Here is a 22,083-nt window from a genome sequence, read left to right as displayed (position 1 = left end):
GCCCATATTATTAACATTGTCTGGTCGGCAGGGGACATGTCGAAGGACGGCGAGGAGGGCAACGTGATCCACTATGACGACAACGCCATCTCCAAGCTGTTGGACCGTAGCCAAGACAACTCAGAGGAAACCGAGATACAGAACATGAACGAGTATCTCAGCTCCTTCAAAGTGGCCCAGTATGTGGTGAAGGAGGAAGATGGAGAGGTTAGTACCTCTGAGCTCATGGGCTCTATGCACACACGCCACATGGAAAGAACTTGGGCCCCTTCCCGATGATACTAATGAAGGCTCCGTTCCATTCTGGTCAAACAGAGTCAGGGTGCTGCTATTGTGCGTGTTGGCTCACTGGAAACACTCTGCTACACCAGTGGGTCTCAAAGTTAGCCTGGGTTCCAGCCTGATTCGCTGCGTTACGCGGATCTGAAAACAACGCTGAGTGCGCAGTGACATTTTCAGATCTGCGGAACGCAGTGAATCAGGCTGGAACCCAGGCTATCTCAAAGTGTCCTTGAGTGGGATCCAAATGGCCCTGTACGGGTCCGCAACTGAGAGCTGGTCCATTTGGTTCCACTTATACACTCATACACTCATAGTTATGGGGGTCCTTGAAAGTTTAGGTTTTCTCAGCTTTGGCGTCACACTTTTTTGCTGTCGAACAATGTGATGTTGTGCATACAAACATGCATACTGTACATGCATGTACATACTGTACATGTAATATGCAACACGTCCACACGTCCCAAACTCTTCTCCCTTCGGGCTCCAAAACTATGGAATGCACTTCCCATTGCAATCAGAACTGCAGATTCGCTCCCAATCTTCCGCCGCAGTCTGGAAACACACCTCTTCAGACTCCATCTTAGCCCATAGCTCTTGCCGTAGTACTTGACCTAGCCTCGACCTCCTACAGGCGTATGAAAAGGCTCAACTTATGTATCTTAGATATCATTTTTATGTAGACTTAGAGAGTATGTGTATATGTACTGTAGGTATACATCATACAGTAAATACACAAAACATACATCTGAACGTTAGCCTACATGCACTACAGTACATATTCAGTAAATGGTTAAATGGTTTATGATATCATATAAGTAAACAAGTGATCGTAACAGAGAATGGATCTGTGTGATTTACCTAATGATAGCAGTATTGAATTTGAATATACTACAGACAGTCAACTAAATTGAATCGAAGGATTTGGTCTCAAGTACAAAACTTGTTTTTAAGAACATCTACATAATTAAGTGTCCCACAGATGTTTCTGTTTGGAACAGCTGCTCTATCTGGTTGTCGATGAGTTTCTCTTCTTAAGAAGCTTGAAAGGAGGGGAAAGGAACTGGTCGGAATAACGTGTCCCTTCCACGCGCTACGTCCGGCCGGGGAAATTCCCCTCTGTCAGGTGAAAAGAAGCAGCTTGGACTCCTCATGCATAGAAGGAAGCATGAGGTCAGTCCGCTGCCCCCCCCAGGTTGGCAGAGGAAGTGTAGCGCCCAGGATTACATTAGATAATTGGCACTGGGTGAAAAGAAAACTGGGTTACAAAAATCGTGGGATAAAAATTTAAATTAAAAAAAAAGAAGCTTGAAAGAATTTCATTGCTATTGTTTACTAGACAAATACAATGAGACCATATCACTTTGACATGTTGAGTTCATTTCACAGCAAGGTAACTCATAGTGACAGTTCAGCTTGCACTGACTGGTCAGTTACTGCTGGCTAATACCTAATATGTAATTTGTTTTGCCCCTCCTATAAACAGCTATAGTGTAGATTGCCATTGACAATGAATGGACAATTTACATCATATGTGCCTGAGAAAATCGACTGTCGGTATGTCTGTCGGTATGTCTGTCGGTATGTCGGTGAAGACCCTTGGCCAATAAGGGACTACTATTATTGGTGACGTATTTTTGTTTCATTGGATGATTTGTTTCCAGAGCTGCTGGTTACCGGCGTGTCACATCATGTGTTTTGACAGACTGTGTGTGTGTGTGTGTGTGTGTGTGGGTGTGTGTGTGTGTGTGTGTGTGTGTGTGTGTGTGTGTGTGTGTGTGTGTGTGTGTGTGTGTGTGTGTGTGCGTGTGCGTGTGCGTGTGTGCAGGAGGAAGTGCAGCGGGAGATCATCAAGCAGGAGGAGAACGTGGACCCAGACTACTGGGAGAAGCTGCTGCGTCACCACTATGAGCAGCAGCAGGAGGACCTGGCCAGGAACCTGGGCAAGGGCAAACGCATCCGCAAGCAGGTCAACTACAACGACACCACGCAGGAGGACCAAGGTTCGTCGTAAACACAACACTCACACACATATACACACCCCTGGGCTCTTCACCCAGGTTATACACCTGCACTGTAAAATCCCCTGTTAATGTAACGACAACGAGTGTAACAATGAAGCAAATGGACCCCTTGTGGTTAATTTGTTGGAGTGAAATTAACACTGAGGATTTTACTGTGTTGTTTTGGGGTTTTTAGTTGTACTAATTAAGCCCTATACAGCTGAGCTAGAACAGCTCATTTTTGAAGTAGGGATGTAGAGACAACTTCAAATAGTTGGTTAGATATACTTGTACAAAGCAAGATACCTACCTGCTCAACAGCAGCCATTTGACGGCGAATGCAAAGACCACAGTCTTTGCAACTTAGCTCAGAGGACACATGAAGTGAAGACGTGGAGCTGAGTTGTCCACCAGAGCAGTCAACTGCTGTGCCACATTTACAGAGAACTGGTACAGTATACAGCATGCCCCAACTAGAGTGGTCTGTAGTAATCTGCAGTGCCATGGCGCCCCCACGTGGTCACATACAGAAGTGAATGCACTGTGCTTTTTCTCTATGATCTGTGGCTCAGAATGGCAGGATGATCTTTCAGACAATCAGTCCGAGTACTCCGTGGGGTCCGAGGACGAGGACGAAGACTTTGAGGAGAGGCCTGAAGGTGAGTGGACGGGATGTGATGCTTTCGTCTCCATGTGCATAGTCATGTCTGATTTACACTTGGTTGCATATGGTGTTGCACATCGCAAATTGTTGATCTACAAGCTCACAACGTGTCATGCTCTGACACATTGTGAGCTTGTAGATGTCCTATTCTCGTAAGTATAAAGCAGGCTTTAGTGTCTGGTAGTGGCAAGTAAAGCATGGAATTCGATTTTAGTTGATAATATAAAATAAGTTTGTTTATATTTTGCAACTTTACTGTTCCAAAAATTCTAACCACAGTGTGATACTGAGGTTAGAATTAGAAGGTTCAATCTTATCTAAACACTTTCCTTGCTGTAGATCTTATCACAGATTATTCTGTGACAGTTATTGTTACTGTACTGTACTGAGCACACCTCACTAACACCATTGTCTAAACACTTTGCTGAGGCCATCCTCTAATGGCTGCTTGTGGTCTTTCCCTGTAGGCGGTCGCAGGCATTCCCGCCGGCAGCTCAGAGGTGAAAAGGACAAACCTCTCCCACCCCTACTGGCACGTGTAGGGGGCAACATTGAGGTATGACACCTACCTGTATATTGTCCTTGGCTGGACACATTGCTGTGCGTTATGAGACAGCATATAAACCAACACATCAGAAAGTGTCAGGTGCGATCATAGAAATAAACATACATTTCCATAGTGCTTCTATGTCATATACAGAAGAGAAAGTAATCAATCCATGTGGGCCTATATGAAGATGTTTAATATGAAGATGCGATTGTTATGGTATCATAGCAATAAGCAAGTACAGTTTATTATAGTGAAGTGCACTACAGATAAGGCAGCAGCTATACTACTGTACAAAGTGCCAACCTGTGAGGTTTATGGTATTTATTAGTGAGACTGAAAGGACAAATCACACCACACACTGAATCAACCTGACATATTTGCTTGGTAAATACTGAGCAAAGGCTTTGGGTATTATTCCTATCAGATGCAGTGACCTGCCATAATGTTATGAATGTTATATTGGTATATTATTATGAATATGTGCCATTATTCTCCTCATCTCAGGTACTGGGCTTCAATGCTCGCCAGAGGAAAGCCTTCCTCAATGCCATCATGCGCTGGGGCATGCCACCTCAGGATGCTTTCAACTCCCATTGGTTGGTCAGGGACCTGAGAGGGAAGAGCGAGAGGGAATTCAGGTAAGGCCAGCTGACAGGATTCCTGGGTGAGGGTACAGGTTCTCTAAATAGGTGCCCCCCACTCTGGGGCCCCACTACGGGGAGTGTGTGGGCGCCCGTATCCGTGTGCGAAGCGCACATTTAAAAGAATGTTTAATATTAAGTCTGTCTTCGAGCGATTTCACGTTGGCCATGTTAACCATAGTCAGTTCTGTTCATAACTAAACTCACCATTTGTTTTGTAACTCCATGTCTTATAAATCTACTAATCACACATTGGGCGCCGAAAGGAATCGGACCGGGCCTGCCTCAATGCATATTATAATTTGTTAAGGTGAATGAGGCCAAACTGAGGGGGCACGGAGGCCATCGCTTCCACGGCGATGTTTGAAAAGTTACAAGCAACATGCAAAGGTTTTTAGCTGTGACCTTGCAATTTAAGGAGCTGATTACGTGCTTGTTTTTGTCCCCGTTAGGGCTTATGTGTCTCTATTTATGAGACACCTGTGTGAGCCGGGAGCAGACGGAGCGGAGACCTTCGCAGACGGAGTCCCACGTGAGGGTCTGTCCCGCCAGCATGTTCTCACAAGGATTGGAGTCATGTCCCTCGTCAGGAAAAAGGTACCATTCAAGCTGTTCCACTTTCCAGCAACAAAAAAGGGTAGGTTAAGAGATATACGCAGGCCAGTGTGGCATCTTTTTTTATTTTACTCTTTATTTTTGAATTTTAGAAATATGCAAGACACAGACAAATGACACACAAGACAAACAGCAAAATATCAACATAAATACAAAAAACAAAAACGGAAGAGGTCGTGGGATGTACAGCAACATTATTGCATATTATCATTTATTTCACTTTATCATCATGCTAGGCCGCCTGGTGTCAGGCATACAGTGAAAGTGGTTGTTGGAAACCCCATATATTTTTTCCAAACAATGCATGTGTGGCCATACAAATCTGTTAGCCTAACTTAGAGAAAATATTAATAGTGCCTGGGCACTTCAGGTGAGACTACCCAAGTAAAATATGCTTCGTCAGTCACCCCTGCAAATCAATAAAACACGTGCAGACCAGTCGAGTGCTCCACTATATTTTATTTGGGTAGTTATTTGAGCACCAACGAGCCCTTTTATCTTCTGTTGGCTGAAGCACACATGGACTTCTCCAGTGGCGTAGGGAGGTCATGGTGGGCCCCGGTGCGAGAATATTTTGTAGGCCCCCCACCACCGCCATAAACAAGTGTGCGTGCGCGCGCCCATGCACACACACACACACACACACACACACACACACACACACACACACACACACACTAGGTATAGACTAACATTACAGGTGAGGTGACCGGCCACACAATTAAATTATTCAATTACATTCAAAGGGCCTTTATTGGCATGAGAACATATGGTACAGCATTGAGTAAACTCGTCCACTCTCAGTTAACAGTCTTTGTATTGAGTTTGTGCTTGAAATGTAGCCTACTGTAATTCTGCAAAAATATTTCAATCACTCATTAAAACCAGCCTTTCAGCACCACATGCAGACAGCACCAGCTTCCAAGCTCAGTGTCCATATATTCATCAATAAACAACCTGCCCTGACTTGGGCACAAAAACAAAACTACCACAGCCTGATGTCTCCAAACTATCAAACATAAATAAATAAAAACACAGCTCATTTCCTCATTATATGCAGTGTTGGGCATCGTTACTTTCTAAAGTAACGTCGTTAGGTTACTGGATTACTGCCCATAAAAATAATCCCTTGCCGTTACAGATTACCTTCTGAGAAAAGTAACAAGTTAGATTATTTTCCGTTATTTTCCGTTACCAGACAATTAAAACCCATTTTTTTTAAAACGAGAATGATACACACCATGAACTGACCATAGACAATATATCCCCTTTACAGCTCTCTCTTTATTAACGAATATAAGTCGCCACAATCGCCAGCCTATACACGTAGGACTGGACAGAAAGAGCTAGTGCAGAGATAGTACAGACATTCAGACAATACCATAAGGCTGTTGCGCTGCGCTCTGATGCCCTCTCCACACCGCGCACCGTGGCGCATGAACAACAACAACAACTCCACGTGTACCCACGACGACCCACGTATGAATTAGATAGTTTATAAGAAATGGCACGGCGGCCATCCTTGCAGGCAGTGAGTAACATAATGAGAATCCTGTAGGCTGTGTAACCTGTTCATTTTGGGGGGCATCAACAACAGCCTGTTGATGATGAATGATACTATGAAACTTAACAATTAATTTACTAGTACTCACCTAATGACGCTGCCACGGAGGATATACCATGTTTAACGTAATTCCAAAGTGTTTAGCCTACATTGTTTAAGTCATAGACGCATGCGGTTTTGGCTAAAAGCATGTTGTTTGTATTATTCCACTACCACCCCGGTCCGGCACTACCACTGTCATGGTAGCTACCCTACAACCGAAACAACTTCCTCTTCCTCTTCAAAATAAAAGCTACTTGTATCAATACTTTTATTTCTTAAGTGAACTACAGGATGTAGTAGACGCAGGATGTATATTACATGGTATAGTGGGCTTGGAAGGATACATCACACAGAAGTTTAACCCCTTACCGACCGGCCACAGCCCACAGCTATTTCATTCACAAAACAGCGGCCCGTCAGCTGTTTCTTTTCTTTTTTCCCCTTCCCCTCATGGGCCCCTAGGGGGCGCTGGGCCCCAGTGCACTGCACTGGCTGCACCCCCTTATGCTACGCCAGTGGACTTCTCTTTTTGAGTAGTGCAACCACTCCAAGGAACAGCAATGTCCCTCATGGGATCCATTTTCGCCTGATCTTTCTAAATACACTGTTTTGGGATTTAGCAGTGGGGAAGGGGTGTTCCCCCACTAAAGTTGGTATTTTGGTTACCTGTCTAAATCCCTAAAACACCTCCGTTACCCGTTATATTATGCATAGGTGTGGTTTGGGCGTCAATAATTAAACCAATCACCAGTACACGTGCCATTGCCTTTAAGAGATCCCATATCCGTTGCCCGTTATGCCCAGCTCTATATTGCTTCATAGCCTTACGGTCTATAGCCCATGGAAGAGCGATGTGTTGCTGCCTTGAAGTCTTGATGGACCCCCCCCCCCCCCCCCCCCCCAAGTGCCGTTTAAAAAAAATCTCCCACCCCACAGAGCCAAGAACACTCAAATTAGGGCTTTCATTTGGTATATAGATTGTGCGTGTAGGCCGTCTCTACGGAATGGTATGAAGCGAAAAGGAAAGTTCGGTAAATACACCGTTTTAAACCCCATTTGCTGCTGATGAACTGAAGCAAATGGAATCGTGCACACCGCACAACAAATAACTTCTTTGACTATACAATTATATAAACACAATGAACACAAGGAACTTAAGTGGCAGGCACTCGCTTCTGCTGATTATAGGAAAATTACAAAGAGATGCATAGGAGAATAAGGAGAGATGATGCAGCTTGCATTAGCGGACATCTCCATGCAGGTGCGCGGTGCCCCGTGCGTGCCGCTCTTTACCAAACTAATGTGGCATTACGAGTGCTTTCCACTATTACTTTCCCAAATATGTGTGACCAAAATAGCAATTTAGGGGAAAGCGTGCCAGCACGCCCATGACCACGCCTCTAGGCGCAAATACCGCTGTCGGCAAAAAGGATAGCGGGTGACACTGGACCAAAATACCCTTACGGGACAGAGGAAGCTCCTATATTCGTACCCTAACCTATGTGACTATGTCTTAACCTATGTGTCACAATGTTTAGAGTACCAGTAGGGGCAAAAGTGGCGCTGTTCTGCTAGAAACAGAGAGAAAGAGATAGTGTTGCACTGTTGCCTGCTAATATGAGAGAGAGAGAGAGGGATATCTGCTAAATCCAGTAACTCTGTCATTTCTCGACCGTTTCGGAGGCGGGGCGACTCGCCGGAACTGGGCTGGCAACCTGGGCGCGGTCCTGTGGGTCTGGAAGTTCTGGGGACCCCCACACGGAGTTGCACCACTCAGTTCACACGGGTGTGATTTTTACCTGATAACCTGACTGTCGGCGTGTATCACTCAGAGCTTTAACTTCATTAAAGCTGGCATCCCTATTTCAGGACATGTCATTATAGGCGAAAGTTTTCAATTTATTTTTCTGTCAAACACCCTTGTCTGTGTGCTGCTGTGTGTAGGTGCAAGAGTTTGAGCATGTGAACGGGAAGTTGAGTTCTCCAGACCTGATTCCTATTGGGATAGAGTTGAAGAAACTGACTGAGAGTCTATCATCTGATCCCAACACCCCTGTGCCTGCCAGCCCCATCGCTACGCAGCCCGGCACTCCAGTCCCACCAGGTCAAAAAGCAATCTCTGCACGGGTTATTGTTTTTCTTTTGTAAGATTGCAGAAGCAGAGTTCACACCCATAGAAAAAGTTTTTCCTGATTAAAGTGAAAAAGAATTCACATTCTACTTTTTTTTTTTTTTTATCAGAGAAGACAGAGTCTATCTCGGGCTCAGCGGAGGATAAAGAGGCGACGGACCAAGATAACAAGAAACTGTCAGAACAGGAAGTGAGCAGAGTTTTTTTTTTATCCTACACCTATCTCCTCCATTCTTTCCTCTTTGATTGTCTTGTCCATCTTCCCACAGTCCATCACACTTTGACCATTCTCCCCTCATCATTGTCAAAGTGTGCTTCTGTCAAAAACTGACACCTCTTAACTCACCTCTCTGCCCTCCCATCTCCGTCTCCCCTCGGTCTGCTTCTTTTTTATTATTTCTCTCCACAGGCTCCTGCCAGCACAGAGACAACCTCCGCACCCGAGAAGCCAGCTGTCAGTGATGAGAACAAGGCCGGTTCGGAGGAGAAAGCAGGGGAAGAGAGGGACCGAACAGAGTCGCCCTCTGCAAAGATGGAGCCGGCAATCAACTCTAAGGAGCCTGCTTTGAAACAGACAGAAATGCCCTCCAGTCAAACATCGCCTAAAGGTGAGACAGAGGCATGACATTTATGCTGCTTCCCGCAGGGTTCCAGGGTTGCAAGTTTAGCTGAGCATTTGCATTTCTTTTATCTTCAGCGGAGCCCTGTAAAGACACTGAGAGGCCCACAGAGAAGGTAGATGTTGATGCCCTGCCTTCAAAGACAGAGGACAAGGAAAATAAGCCAGGTACACATTTGAGGCTCTTCTTTAATTCATCAGTGATGCAACAGACATGAAAATGTCATCTTGAGATGTTCTTGTTTTTCTTCTGCAGTTGCTGAAGATGTGAAGAGTGAGGACGCATCAGAAGGTCGGATAAACGGAGAGAAAGATGTACTGGAGGACACAGAAGAGGGCAGAAGGGAGGACAAAACCAGGTTCATGTTCAATATCGCCGATGGAGGCTTTACAGGTGAGCAATGGCAAATGTATAGTTCATTGTATGGCCATATGGTACATCGTTGGCAAACCATGCCTTTTTTGTGTAGATAGAGACATGAACTCGGTTTCGCTCCTCCCCTTTCATAGTCCACTTCCTCCCAGGCTCTTCTGTCTTTCCTATTCTTACTAACAAAAACACTATTGCAACAAATTGCTATCTTGACCCCCATACACGTTTGGGAAAGTCCATAGGGCATTCTAAAACCAACCCAATATACCAAATTCGATTGATAGAGATCACGCCTGAAAATGTATTTCACCCCCTGTTCTCTCTCCCCTTGCAAGGCTTTTTTTGTTTATCTTACAGTACCTTTACAGCCTTTGATTGTATCGCTGTAAATCGTAAAAAATCCATTTCGACATAGCGTTCCCAAGTTGTTGCTGTTTGAAAACAGCATGCCTTCTGAAAAACACAGAGGAAAAAACACCAGAGATAAATCCAACTGTTGGAACTGCAACTCCGGTGTTTTTACACGATGGTGGTGCTGACTTTGACAAATATCATCAAAGTCGTCCTTGTCAGAGAACGCTATTCAAACAACAGATCAAACTACATTTTATCTCTGATAAGGCTTTGATAAGCATAACTGGCAACTGCTGATAAAAACACAACTTATTGACACAAGGAATGAACCGTCGAATTACAGTAGAATTGTAATGACAATCACATTCACAATCACTTAATTCAGATGTGCTGCAGTGTTGAAACTGTGCAGCTCACTTAGGCGCTTATTGTCTCCACCTTCCTTCCGTCCGTCCGTTACCAGCTAATCTCCGGCACCGTTGGCCCGATCCATGCCAAAAATTGCACACACACTCCAAAATATTCCTCAACGGCCTGTTATAGCGCCACCATGAGGCCGATTTAGGCAAAACACATTTATGTAGATTCCCCGTGCACATTTTATCCATACATCACACAATTCGGTATACACTATCTCCATAGTCATGTGATCAACACGGATCTGCACCATTTCCCATCTTCCATCCTGATTGGCTAAGATTGGCTTCCAAAGCTCACATGTCCGTTTCGAACAAAATGCCACAAATCACAAACACAGTGTGCAATTTCCGTGAAATTATGCACGCACATTTCCACTAGGTCGAGGACGACATGCCACTCATTTTTTTCCAAATCACAGTGGCGCTATAACAGGGCAATTCCTGTTTTTACCTATAAATGCATCGATCTGTGTACAACTTATGTATGCACACTCCCTAGAGGCCATGGAAAAACATTTTTCCTGCATCCCTCCACATCTGCCAGTTATAGCGCCACCATGAGGCCGATTTCTGCAAAACACATTGTTTATGTTAGTCCACAGATTTCATCCAAATCTCACGCTAATCGGTACACATGATCTCTGTAGTCATGTGATCAAGACGAGTCTGTTGGATTTCTCAGATTGGCTAAGATTGCCTTCCAAAGTTTTCAGAGTGGCCCGTTTTGTACAAAAAGTCCTGCTCATCCAGAATTCTATCCTCAGAGATGCTATGAGTGATCTGGCTCTGCATTTCCTCAACAAAATGAAGAACATTGTTGCAAAAAACTAACAAACAAAGAAACATTTTTATATTACTCCTAAACATTTTGCCAAACATCACACCCAGAAGGGCACAGGTCTAGTTTAATGTCGGACACTACCTAACGTTTTTCTAATTAGAAACATGCATGGTAAGGTTTAAATGGTATAATAATTATGGCAGAGTTGGATTTGCTTTTGCACTGGGGGTATCTAATCCTCTCTTGGGCCCTCAGAGCTACACACCCTCTGGCAAACAGAGGAGCGAGCGGCACTGTCATCTGGGAAGATGTATGACATTTGGCACCGTCGCCATGACTACTGGCTGCTGGCTGGAATCGTAACGTATCCTTTCTTCAGACCTAGAGAAGAAGACTCTTTGAATATCTGCCAAAGTAATGTCATTATTTCCAAACTACTGGAGCTGTGGGAGTTGATTTAACTGACAAAGTGATAACTGCGACCATTTACCACTTCAGCAACCCACTTTCGCTTGCATTACAAGTATGATCGTCATTTGTGTTCCTTGACCAGGGTTGTGTTTTAGACATGGCTACGCCCGCTGGCAGGACATCCAGAATGACCCACGCTACGCCATCCTCAATGAGCCCTTCAAGACGGAGATGCACAAGGGCAACTACCTAGAGATGAAGAACAAGTTCCTGGCTCGGCGTTTTAAGGTGGGTTTGGGGGATTCTAGTCTCTAAACCAGTGATTCTCAATGCTTTAATTTCAAGAAACTCCAGTTTGGCCATATAATTAATATTTTCATAAAATATTTTTATCTCTGGGACCAAATAGAACCCACTGGACCCTTACTGATTAATTTGGTTTCATTTGTACATTCTCTGAGATACAGACCTAGAAGGCTCCATTTAGTGTCTGACTATGAGACATTTCACTGGGGGTCCCCAGTCCCCACATTGAGAACCAGTGCTCTAACTGTAAAATAATAATAATAATAAATAATCCTACCACCTGAGAGAGAGAGCGAGTGCATTTTCTGGCACTCTTCCGACACCCTATCCTAACCTAACATCACAGGGAAGTCACGGCTGATTTTTAACCGGCGACGCTGACACCCTACCCCAAACCAAGCCCCTGGCTAAAGCCTGTTAATAAAGTATTCAATCAATCAATAAATAATAGCATATATACTCTTTTCCACGTGTCTGTTTTCACAACTGAACTGAGATGAGTGCACAAATTAAATGTAGATGTATTTATTTTTTGCTGGTGAAAACCGATTAAATAATCTGTATTATTTTGAGACCGTTCCGATACCCATATGGCATTTTTATGGCCAATAAACAAATTCATCAGGGGGTTAAAATTAACAAACATATAAGACAAACTAGAACTGCACTCTGTCGAGTGCATACTTGTTGTTGCACACTAGTAGGCCATAAATGGCCAACTAGTGCGCAAAGAGAGCGCGCAAGTCCTTTCGACCGCTGTAAACTGTCAAATCTCAGTATCTCTGTGAAGGAACGTTTGAAATGTATAATTTTTAGATGTAAATATTTGCTACCTACCTACTTTATGCATATAAACACCTAGTATTATTAAGTATGATTCAAGTTTCTATCTATATAAGTTTGGGTGAAGAGCTAGTCATACATATATTCATTTGTGGTCGTTTGGTCCCAGCAAAGCAGGCATATACTATATAGGCATATACTATATATAGTATATATATAGTATATAGGCATATACTATATACCAGGGGTCCTCAACTAGAAATGATGAAGGTCCACAAATATTTTTTTGAATAAGACCGAGGTCCGGTCCCATGCGCGGCGTCCATCGGAGAGCGGGGCTCTATGCCCGTTTAGTATGGTCAAGCCAAGCTTATACAAATCAGATCCCCTTCCAACCAACCAATAATGGGGTGCAGAGTGCAGGCCCGGAGTGGAACTCCAAATCCAAATCACACTGTGCGCGCGTAGCGCGCGCCAGAATTTTGGGGGCCCTTGGGGGACATTTTGGGGGCCTTTGCAGCAATTTCACATGAGAAATGTACCATCTGATGTTATTTATATTATTAACTTAAAAAATAATAATAATAATAATAATCTTTTTTTTTTTTTTTTTTTTGGGTGGTCCGCAAAGAGGTGGTCTGCGGTCCGGTCGCGGACCGCGGTCCGCCAGTTGAATACCCCTGCTATATACATATACATATATACTATATAGAGTGTGTAGTTGTAAGTTGATTAGCGGTATACTGTGGTTACTTTGCGCCAAAAACCGTGACAGCTGTCCCGCCATTTGATGTTTATGCAAGAAAACAGCAAATCTGTGCCTGGTTTGCTGGGACCAAACGACCACAAATGACCATATTTCTTACGTCATCATTAAGAGCTAGTCATACATATACACACCACGTACTCTGGTCCCAGCAGATCAGGCACAATTTGCTATTTTATTTTTACTGATTATGTATATAGTATACGTATGACTAGCTGTAAATGATGACGTAAGAAATATATATAGTATATAGGCATATACTATATACTTATACATATATACTATATAGAGTGTGTAGTTGTAAGTTGATTAGCGGTATACTGTGGTTACTTTGCGCCAAAAACTGTGACAGCTGTCCCGCCATTTGATGTTTATGCAAGAAAACAGCAAATCTGTGCCTGGTTTGCTGGGACCAAACGACCACAAATGACCATATTTCTTACGTCATCATTAAGAGCTAGTCATACATATACACACCACGTACTCTGGTCCCAGCAGATCAGGCACAATTTGCTATTTTATTTTTACTGATTATGTATATAGTATACGTATGACTAGCTCTAAATGATGACGTAATAAATATATATAGTATATATAGTATATAGGCATATACTATATATGTATACATATATACTCTATACTCTATAGTCTATACTGTATAAAGTGTGTAGTTGTAAGTTGATTAGCGGTATACTGTGGTTACTTTGCGCCAAAAACCGTGACAGCTGTCCAGCCATTTGATGTTTATGCAAGAAAACAGCAAATCTGTGCCTGGTTTGCTGGGACCAAATGACCACAAATGACCATATTTCTTACGTCATCATTAAGAGCTAGTCATACATATACACACCACGTACTCTGGTCCCAGCAGATCAGGCACAATTTGCTATTTTTACTGATTATGTATATAGTATACGTACGGTATGACTAGCCCTAAATGATGACGTAAGAAATATGGTCATTTGTGGTCATTTGGTCCCAGCAAAACAGGCACAGATTTGATGTTTTTCTGCATAAACATCGAATGGCGGGACAGCTGTCACGGCGGAAGAGACCGGGCGAAAACATTACTTGCGCGCTCTGCTTGCGCAAGTAATTAAATGAACACATTACAACTTGTTATACAGTGTAGGAAGCCTACACAAGTATTCAGGATATGGGGTACAAGTTGGATTTAGTTAGGTTTGTTTTGGTTACACTCTTAAGGGAGCTTGTTAGAAGCGTGTCTCTCTGTGCCTAGTTGTTGGAGCAGGCTCTGGTGATTGAGGAACAGCTGAGGAGGGCAGCCTATCTGAACATGACCCAGGATGCCAGTCACCCAGCCATGGCCCTCAACACGCGCTTCTCTGAGGTGGAGTGCCTGGCAGAGTCCCACCAGCACCTGTCCAAGGAGTCCCTGGCTGGGAACAAGCCTGCCAATGCTGTGCTGCACAAAGGTTTGCTTAGTTTACACTGTACATAATGAAGAAAAAACTAACAAAGCACGTCATCCTTCGGAATACCTTGATGTAATATTTCCAAAGGTATTCCTTGGAATTCCTAGCAAATGAAAGGAAGATTAAACAGTATTATATTATAACTAGACAAAGTGCCCCTCGGGGCACAGGTCTCCACCAGGCCAGGTCAGGTTATTGTGGCCTCCTGATGGCGCTATAATAGGCCAATGTGAATAGGGTGCCATGTCTTATTATGATGGCAATTGGATGATTTGAGGCATTTTGTTCCAAAAAAATGTTTTGCAAAAACCCACCTGTTGGTGGCGCTATAACAGGCCAATGTGAAAAGGGTGTGATTTATTCCTCAGCCTAGTAGGAAAGTGTGTGAAACCTTTCATGTAAATTGCACGCTGCATTCATAATTTGAGGCCTTTTCTTCAAAACGGGCCAATTCTGCAAACTTTGGAAGCCAATGTTAGCCAATTAGGATGGAATATGAAATATCGGACAGATCCGTGTTGAGCACATGACTATTATATAGAGATACTGTGTAATGATGTGCGGGAGTTTTGGACAGAATCTGGAGGAGTAATATCAAAGAATGTGTTTTACAAAAGTTGGCCTCTTGGTGGCGCTATAATAGGCCGATGTGAAAAATGCAGGGCAAAGGTTTTTCCTTGGCCTGTAGGGAGTGTGCATGTATTCAACATTTCACGCAGATCAGTGCAGTTATGGACCGTATTCCTCATACTTTAATGCTTAGTAAGAGCATGAGGTATAAAGTACAGCAGCCTTGTGTTCCTAAAACAGAAAGATTGGGTATTGGGTAAGACTGACGTTATGTATCTTTCAGGACCTTTCACTGCTTTGTCTCAACCATTACTCAATGGCTCTGGTCTCAGCCACCGCGGTAGATATTTTGACATTCCGTTTTTCTTTTTTTTATGTTGCCACTACTGTTGGAGCAGCCATAAACTGCACAGGTTCATCCCGATGTTCTGGGCATCTTTGTAATGTTAGTGTTAGTAAAAAGTAGGTAAAAGAGTAACGTTTGAGGCAGACTAACATCAGTCACTTTTCCATTCATTGTAGTAGAAGCTTGGTGCGGGGAAACCGCAGATGTGTCGTCTCCGCCTACAGGAAATACGTAGGCTGCGACCATGAGACCCGTTACGGAATCGGTCCATAGGTAAAATGTGAAAATCTGCTTCATGGTGGCGCTATAACAGGCCATTCTGGAAAAGTTGGGGCAGATGTTCGTCGTTGGCATCCAGGGAGTGTGTGTGCAGAGGCGCAAGACTGACCGAACGCTAGGGGGGGATATAGAGCGGCGCCGCCGAAAAATCCGTCCCCCCCGTCCCCCCCATCACCCTAGGGGAGGGGGGGATGGGGGGGGTCTAACCACAAAAACGTGGGGTTATTTATGGTTAGGGTTTGGGGTCGGACTACAGAGAGGTTGTTCCAGTGACTCAATGTACATACAAAACTGCGTTTTGGCACAGTTATTATTATTATTATGAATTACCTGGCTGTGATTCCTCCTCCTCCCCATTTGTCTCAAAACTTAAAAGTTTAACCACATTATCAGCAGCGCCTCGAACAGGTCAAAACTCACTGACCATCTGATCTGTAAGTTAGCCTATCCTATATAAAATGTACAACACCTGGGAAGTTTTCAGGAGCGGATGTTTAGTAGTAGTTAGTGTTAAACCCATGCAACTTGAGAGGAAAGAAAACCTGCAGCGCCTTACCTGGTGTTGACAGTTGTGCTTTCATTAGCGCATTTAGCGGCGTCGATCTCCTCCTTTCCCCATGAATCCCAAAATGGTGTAATAATATAATTTCCAAAGTGGGGTCCGGGGACCCCCAGAGGACATTGAGCGAGTTCCAGGGGGTACAACTACATGATAGTGTGTGGCGTCATGTGGACGCTCTCAGTTTTTTACATTGACATTGATTATCAATTGGAGTCCCACAGCTAGAAATGGCATTAAAATAGGGTCCGTCGGCCCAGGCCGTAGCGTAACGGTCTGGGCACCGGACTGGTAATCCAGTCGCAGTGTGCCGCGGGTTCGACTCCCGGACCCGACACGGCCTTTACTGCATGTCATCCCCCCATCTCTCTCCCGTTTCCTGTCAGCCTACTGTCTGTCCCTTCAAAAATCAATAAAAGGCGTAAGCCGCAAAAAGATATCTTAAAAAAAAAAATAATAATAGGGTCCGTCCGAGCTGTATAAATCTTCTCTTATGGGGGTCCTTCTCTTCTCTTCAAATGGGGGGGTCCGCGGGGCGCGGGCTAATACGTGTCCATTTGGGGGTCCTTGACATGAAAAGGATAAAGTAAATCCATTCATCTACTGATATAGCCAATACACGTGTTATCAAAAGTGGTGCGTGACACCAAAAGTGGTGACCTATTGAATCCTGTTCCTGTATTATTAGAATCATTACAGAGTGCAAAGCACATTGGGTCACTGATGGCGGTGTAACAACTCCCAAACTTCCGAAAACACAGAACGGGCCAAACCATTTTGGGATTTAAACAGGGGTGGATCAAATATATGCTTCAAAATATATCGCGTTTATGAACGCAGGATTTCAAAAGTATTACTCCTAAGATAACTTTGGAGCCAGGGGGATACAGGGGGGGACCCCCCAGCCAGGGGGGACCCCCTAACTCATCTGGGGGGGACCAATGTGAAGCTGGCAGGGGATTCGTCCCCTGCGTCCCTGCGGTTATTGTGCCCCTGTGTGTGTGCAAAGTTTTGCATCGACCTGGTTAACGGTGCCGGAGATTAGCTGGTAACGGACGGATGGACACACGGACGGAGGGCCAAACATACTCTCTCCCCATGCCTTCGGCCTGGTGGAGACAATTATAATTCTATAATTTTGTCAGTCTTGACCCTGACAAAAATACAAATTCAAATGAGTCGTATACACTGACAGATGCAATCTTTGATTTCTGGAATTTGAGTACTTATTTCCGGTCTAAATTTGAATGAATGTATTTCAACGGGTTAATACACCTGCCTCTGTGTGGTAACGCCACAGATAATTCCCCTGGTTTGTCTTGGTCACAGTGCTAAACCAACTGGAGGAGCTTCTGAGCGACATGAAGGCAGATGTGACACGACTGCCCAACATGCTGTCCAGGATCCCCCCTGTGTCCGCCCGCCTGCAGATGTCAGAAAGGAGCATCCTCAGTCGCCTCACGAGCCGAGGCAATGAACCTCCACCACAACAGGTGAGAGCAGAACACGATCGTCAAAGTGAAAATCTGCGTTGAACCGAGTTCCGACCAGTTTTGGTTTCTTACTGTGGAATTACTTTTTCCTAAGTAATGCTACGTTGTTTAAATCAGAGGTGGGGGTCCAGAATCCCACAAATGTAATCTAGTGTGTACAACAATAGATGATAAATGTTTTGTATGATAAAAACGAACACTTCTTAATTCATATATTGGCAGAGTTGTAGTTTTTACTGCTTTTTTCTTTTTAACTATTCATACATTGAGTACAAAGTCCTTTCGGGTGTTTATTTTCACTACTCAAATGAAGTCCTGTCTGTTTTGTCTGGCCTAAAAGCACCTGGTCTGATCTTGTGTTTCTTGTATACAGCCCTTTCACTGTACAACTCGATAATTGCCTTCATGGCCAATACTGTATTTCTCTTGTGTAATCCAAAATGCATATCCGGAAGATTGTCTTTTCCCCTGATCACTTGTTTGTTATGTTTAGCCTTTCGCTCAGGGTGGATTTGGCTGTTCCCAAATGTACAGTGGTGGCTTTGGAGGAGGTTTCAGAGGACCAGGTGGACAACCCCTGGTCAGCTATAGCCAGATGCCTCTGGGACCCTATGTCAGTGGTAAGAATCAGCAATACACAGTGTACAATTTCACTTGTCTCAAGCCATTAGGACTATAGAGTGTTCAAGCCGAATGCATAGATGAAAACATATGGCATGTTGACAAAAGTGGTACAAAGTGATACACATGGACAGGCATTACTAAATAATTATTCATGTGAATCATTTTGCAGTTGCTTTACAGTATGTTGCGCTGCATAGTGCATATCCATAGAGAATATCCACAGTAAATAATTAACACGTTATTTTCCAGTGTCCTCTCGCTATAATAGCCCATTTGGACAAGAACAAGAACTTGGAGCATTCATTCAAGAGTGTGGTAAATACATCTATTACTGTATGTCAGTGGTTCTCAAAGTGAGGTCAGGGGACCCCCAGGAGTCCTTGAGGGGTTCCAAAATCAGTGTAACTACTTTATACATTCTATATACATTGGCTGTTTGAAAATCTTTAGATCGTATATATTCAAAATAATATTGACAAAATGTGGAAAAAACTATTTTATTTAAAATGTCATGTTAACAAACCAAATCTTGTATGGGGGTCCGCGGCCAAATACACATTAATTTGGGGGTCCTTGACATGAAAAAGTTTGAGAACCACTCACTGTATTATGTATTCAACAAATGGTGTTTAATTTCCTGTGTCACATGTGTCTCCTAATGCCCTGACACATCCAGACAGACAGACAGACAGACAGATAAACACAAATTCCAATGGTTGAAAAAGAAAAAAAAACACGTAAATAAAGCATCACTTCTCTTCCTGCTCTAGTGTCCTCTAACGGCCCGCCGCCCCCTTCAAGCCATCTTGACAAGAAGTCAATTGACTCCCTGAGGGATGTATCCACTCCAGACCTCAAGTCGGGCAAACCCAATGATGTGATCTGTATCGAGGACTAGGTCGGTGACACTCTGAGGATAACGCTGCCCGTCTCTCCCTTCAGTTCCCACTCCTCCCTCTGTTTTGTCCCACTCCTTTCTTTGAACAGCCAACCGACGACTTGACTCTATGACAAGAAGCTGTCTGTCTACGGAGGAAGGCAAAGAACCGTGTTTTTTGAGGACTACAGATATATCTATCTTATGAATTGCACTTTTGCCTTTCAAGGATCGTACTGACGTATTTCAGTAGATATTTGCTTTTACTGACTTGTTGAGGATGGCGCAGCTTGTATTAAGAGGTGGAAAACCTATTATTTTTTTCCCAGCGCTACAAGAGGAACCTCTCTTTCTCTCTCTCTCTCTCTCTCTCTCTCTCTCTCTCTCTCTCTCTCTCTCCCTCTCCCTGTGAGCAAGTTGGATGTAATGAGGTTCCGATGCTTCTTGCGCAGTACTCATTCTTGTTTTTATTCATGCCAGGCCCAACGTTTTTCATTCTATGTGTACCCTGTTGCTGTCATCCATCTGCCTTTTCACTGTGCACTGTGACTGTGCCCTATTGGAGCTTTGTCCTTATGTAGAGGTGTGCAGCAAAGGGAACGGCCTCAGTCTTAAGGATGAGACATAATGAGAGGTTGTTTTTTATGACAGCCATTTCCGTTACTTTCAATCTATTTCCATGTTTTGTAGTCTGTGTAGTGGCCAAATGGTCAGAGTGTTGCTTTGAAAATGTTAAAAGACTTTTACTGTTAACACAGTAGTTATAGTTAGTTGGACGCTCTCTGCCTCAATCCTGGAAAGGCTGCCACCTACTGGCAAACTTGAGAAGGTGAATTGTCTGCAGACACTGATGGCTGCAGTCCTTCACCAACCTGTGCGGGGGTTGAATGGTTGATCACTGGTAATGTACATAGTCTGAGTAAGAGACTGCTGTTTATTTTACCTCACATAGCTCTAATCATAGCGAAAACACTATTACACACATACTGTAGGTGAACTGGAGAGAGGCCAGGCTAGGCCTTGACCGAAGGTCACACAGACAGTAGACAATTTTAACACATTTCAGATTCAGTATTTATGTACATAGTATGAGTATTTCTTTGCAATTGAATGTTAGCAGTGGCTGCTTAGAGCTAAACCATTGGGAACAGACCCGAGGGGAGTGAACTATAAACAGGAACTCATCCTGTCCTGAGTGTCCTGAGTGTACGGTGGGGGTTGGGGAGATTGATTTTATTTTGCCTTACATCCCAGGGACCTTCCCAGTTTTCTTTTGTGAGAAGCAAAAATTATTGCTTATGACACTATGTCACCTTATGGCTTGTGTTTGTTATGATAATAACTAATAAGCAATTTGTTTGCTTATTATCTTTACGTTAAGGTAAAATAGGATATGTATTTGAGCGAGGTCTTTCTTTTACTACTAGTTCAGTGCCATTAAAGGCGTTCTGCCTAATCTAGGAGATATGATATGATTTGTAGTTGATGAAGTATAATCCCGAGGCAAGTCTGTAATTTGTATTCGCCAATCAGTCTCTGTGTACAGTATAGGAGCATTCTCTGTATGTCAACTTTTAAGGACCAATGTTGCACAGGGATACTTTGTATTGATTCTCTTTTACTTCTGGTTTCCTCAGCCATACTTTGGTTTTCCCCTGGATAATCTATCATAACCCTTTGCTCTACCTGGTGTAAAGACATAGCAGAGTGCTATAGCTACATATTTTCTTCTATGCGCTCATGAGACTGTCCTACAAGTGAAAGATTTTGTATATTCAAGGTTACTGTATTTACTTTTCTATTAATTCATCGTTTGAATGTTATGACTCAAAGTTATTATTATTATTATTATTAATATATTATTGTTGCATTGTTGCAGCACTTGAAGTTTCTCAGTCAACAGTGATTAGATGCACTAAATGGAAATGTATTTGTTGTATGACGATGAATATATTTTGTTATTGTCCTATGACAATTTCAAATGATTGTCCTGCAGAGGTCCTTTGTTCTGACCTCTCTTAAATCGTATTACTCCAAATTCATGTCTGGAATGAATGTGACAACTCACTTTAACGTTCAAGTATTAATAAGCGCAAAAATCGCAAGATATTGACCCACAATGTTCATTTCAAAAAGCAGGTCGTTTTTTTCTCTTGGTTGCATTGTATATTGATTTTATGTTTTTTGCGATATTTTCTGTTATGTGTTCATCAGTGTTGTTTTGTCTATTGTTTTTCTGCTCAGACCATTATTAACCTGACCCTATCAGTTATTAAATTGCTTGACAGAAAGATCCTCAGAAACTTTGTAAATAATCAAGAGATTTTTTTAGACATACAGTATGTCCCACTCAGAAGAAAATCTAATGTTTGCAGGGCAGTTGCCACAGAACTGCAGTGTGCACACAGAAATGTGCTCATTGATCACAATCATGTCTGTTCCCTTCAGGAGTGCTGACCTTGAAATGACTACGAAAACGCAACGCTCAAATGAAATGCAATCAAACTGAAGTCAAGTATGAATGTAACTATGTCTGCTAAAAGAAAAAAGAAAACAAAAACAAAGGCTTCAGTATAATACTTTAAATATATTAATGAT

General features: G+C 43.2%; 1 protein-coding gene across 4 annotated transcripts in view; it reads left to right on the top strand.

Annotated features, from left to right (window-relative positions):
- chd5 (chromodomain helicase DNA binding protein 5) overlaps positions 1 to 20,670 on the top strand; it is a 73,477-nt gene extending 52,807 nt beyond the window's left edge. For 2 of the 4 annotated variants that reach the window (XM_083771589.1, XM_083771591.1), the window contains 18 exons: positions 32 to 207; positions 2,108 to 2,282; positions 2,855 to 2,941; positions 3,414 to 3,502; positions 4,001 to 4,134; positions 4,590 to 4,734; positions 8,303 to 8,462; positions 8,600 to 8,679; positions 8,899 to 9,097; positions 9,187 to 9,276; positions 9,365 to 9,502; positions 11,291 to 11,399; positions 11,602 to 11,734; positions 14,542 to 14,737; positions 17,821 to 17,984; positions 18,478 to 18,604; positions 18,858 to 18,923; positions 19,379 to 20,670. In XM_083771589.1, the coding sequence (XP_083627715.1) occupies positions 32 to 207; positions 2,108 to 2,282; positions 2,855 to 2,941; positions 3,414 to 3,502; positions 4,001 to 4,134; positions 4,590 to 4,734; positions 8,303 to 8,462; positions 8,600 to 8,679; positions 8,899 to 9,097; positions 9,187 to 9,276; positions 9,365 to 9,502; positions 11,291 to 11,399; positions 11,602 to 11,734; positions 14,542 to 14,737; positions 17,821 to 17,984; positions 18,478 to 18,604; positions 18,858 to 18,923; positions 19,379 to 19,506 (2,396 nt within the window). In that variant the 3' untranslated portion in view covers positions 19,507 to 20,670. Of the gene's footprint in view, positions 1 to 31; positions 208 to 2,107; positions 2,283 to 2,854; positions 2,942 to 3,413; positions 3,503 to 4,000; positions 4,135 to 4,589; positions 4,735 to 8,302; positions 8,463 to 8,599; positions 8,680 to 8,898; positions 9,098 to 9,186; positions 9,277 to 9,364; positions 9,503 to 11,290; positions 11,400 to 11,601; positions 11,735 to 14,519; positions 14,738 to 17,820; positions 17,985 to 18,477; positions 18,605 to 18,857; positions 18,924 to 19,378 lie in introns of those variants that run through there. The other 2 variants (XM_083771590.1, XM_083771592.1) reach the window with 2 other exon arrangements.
- The last annotated feature ends 1,413 nt before the right edge of the window (positions 20,671 to 22,083 follow it).

This window comes from Protomyctophum parallelum (assembly GCF_964188405.1).
Source record: "Protomyctophum parallelum genome assembly, chromosome: 8".
Classification (NCBI taxonomy): Eukaryota; Metazoa; Chordata; class Actinopteri; order Myctophiformes; family Myctophidae; genus Protomyctophum; species Protomyctophum parallelum.
Note: the sequence above shows the minus strand (reverse complement) of the source record. Positions and strands in the feature narration are given on the sequence as shown.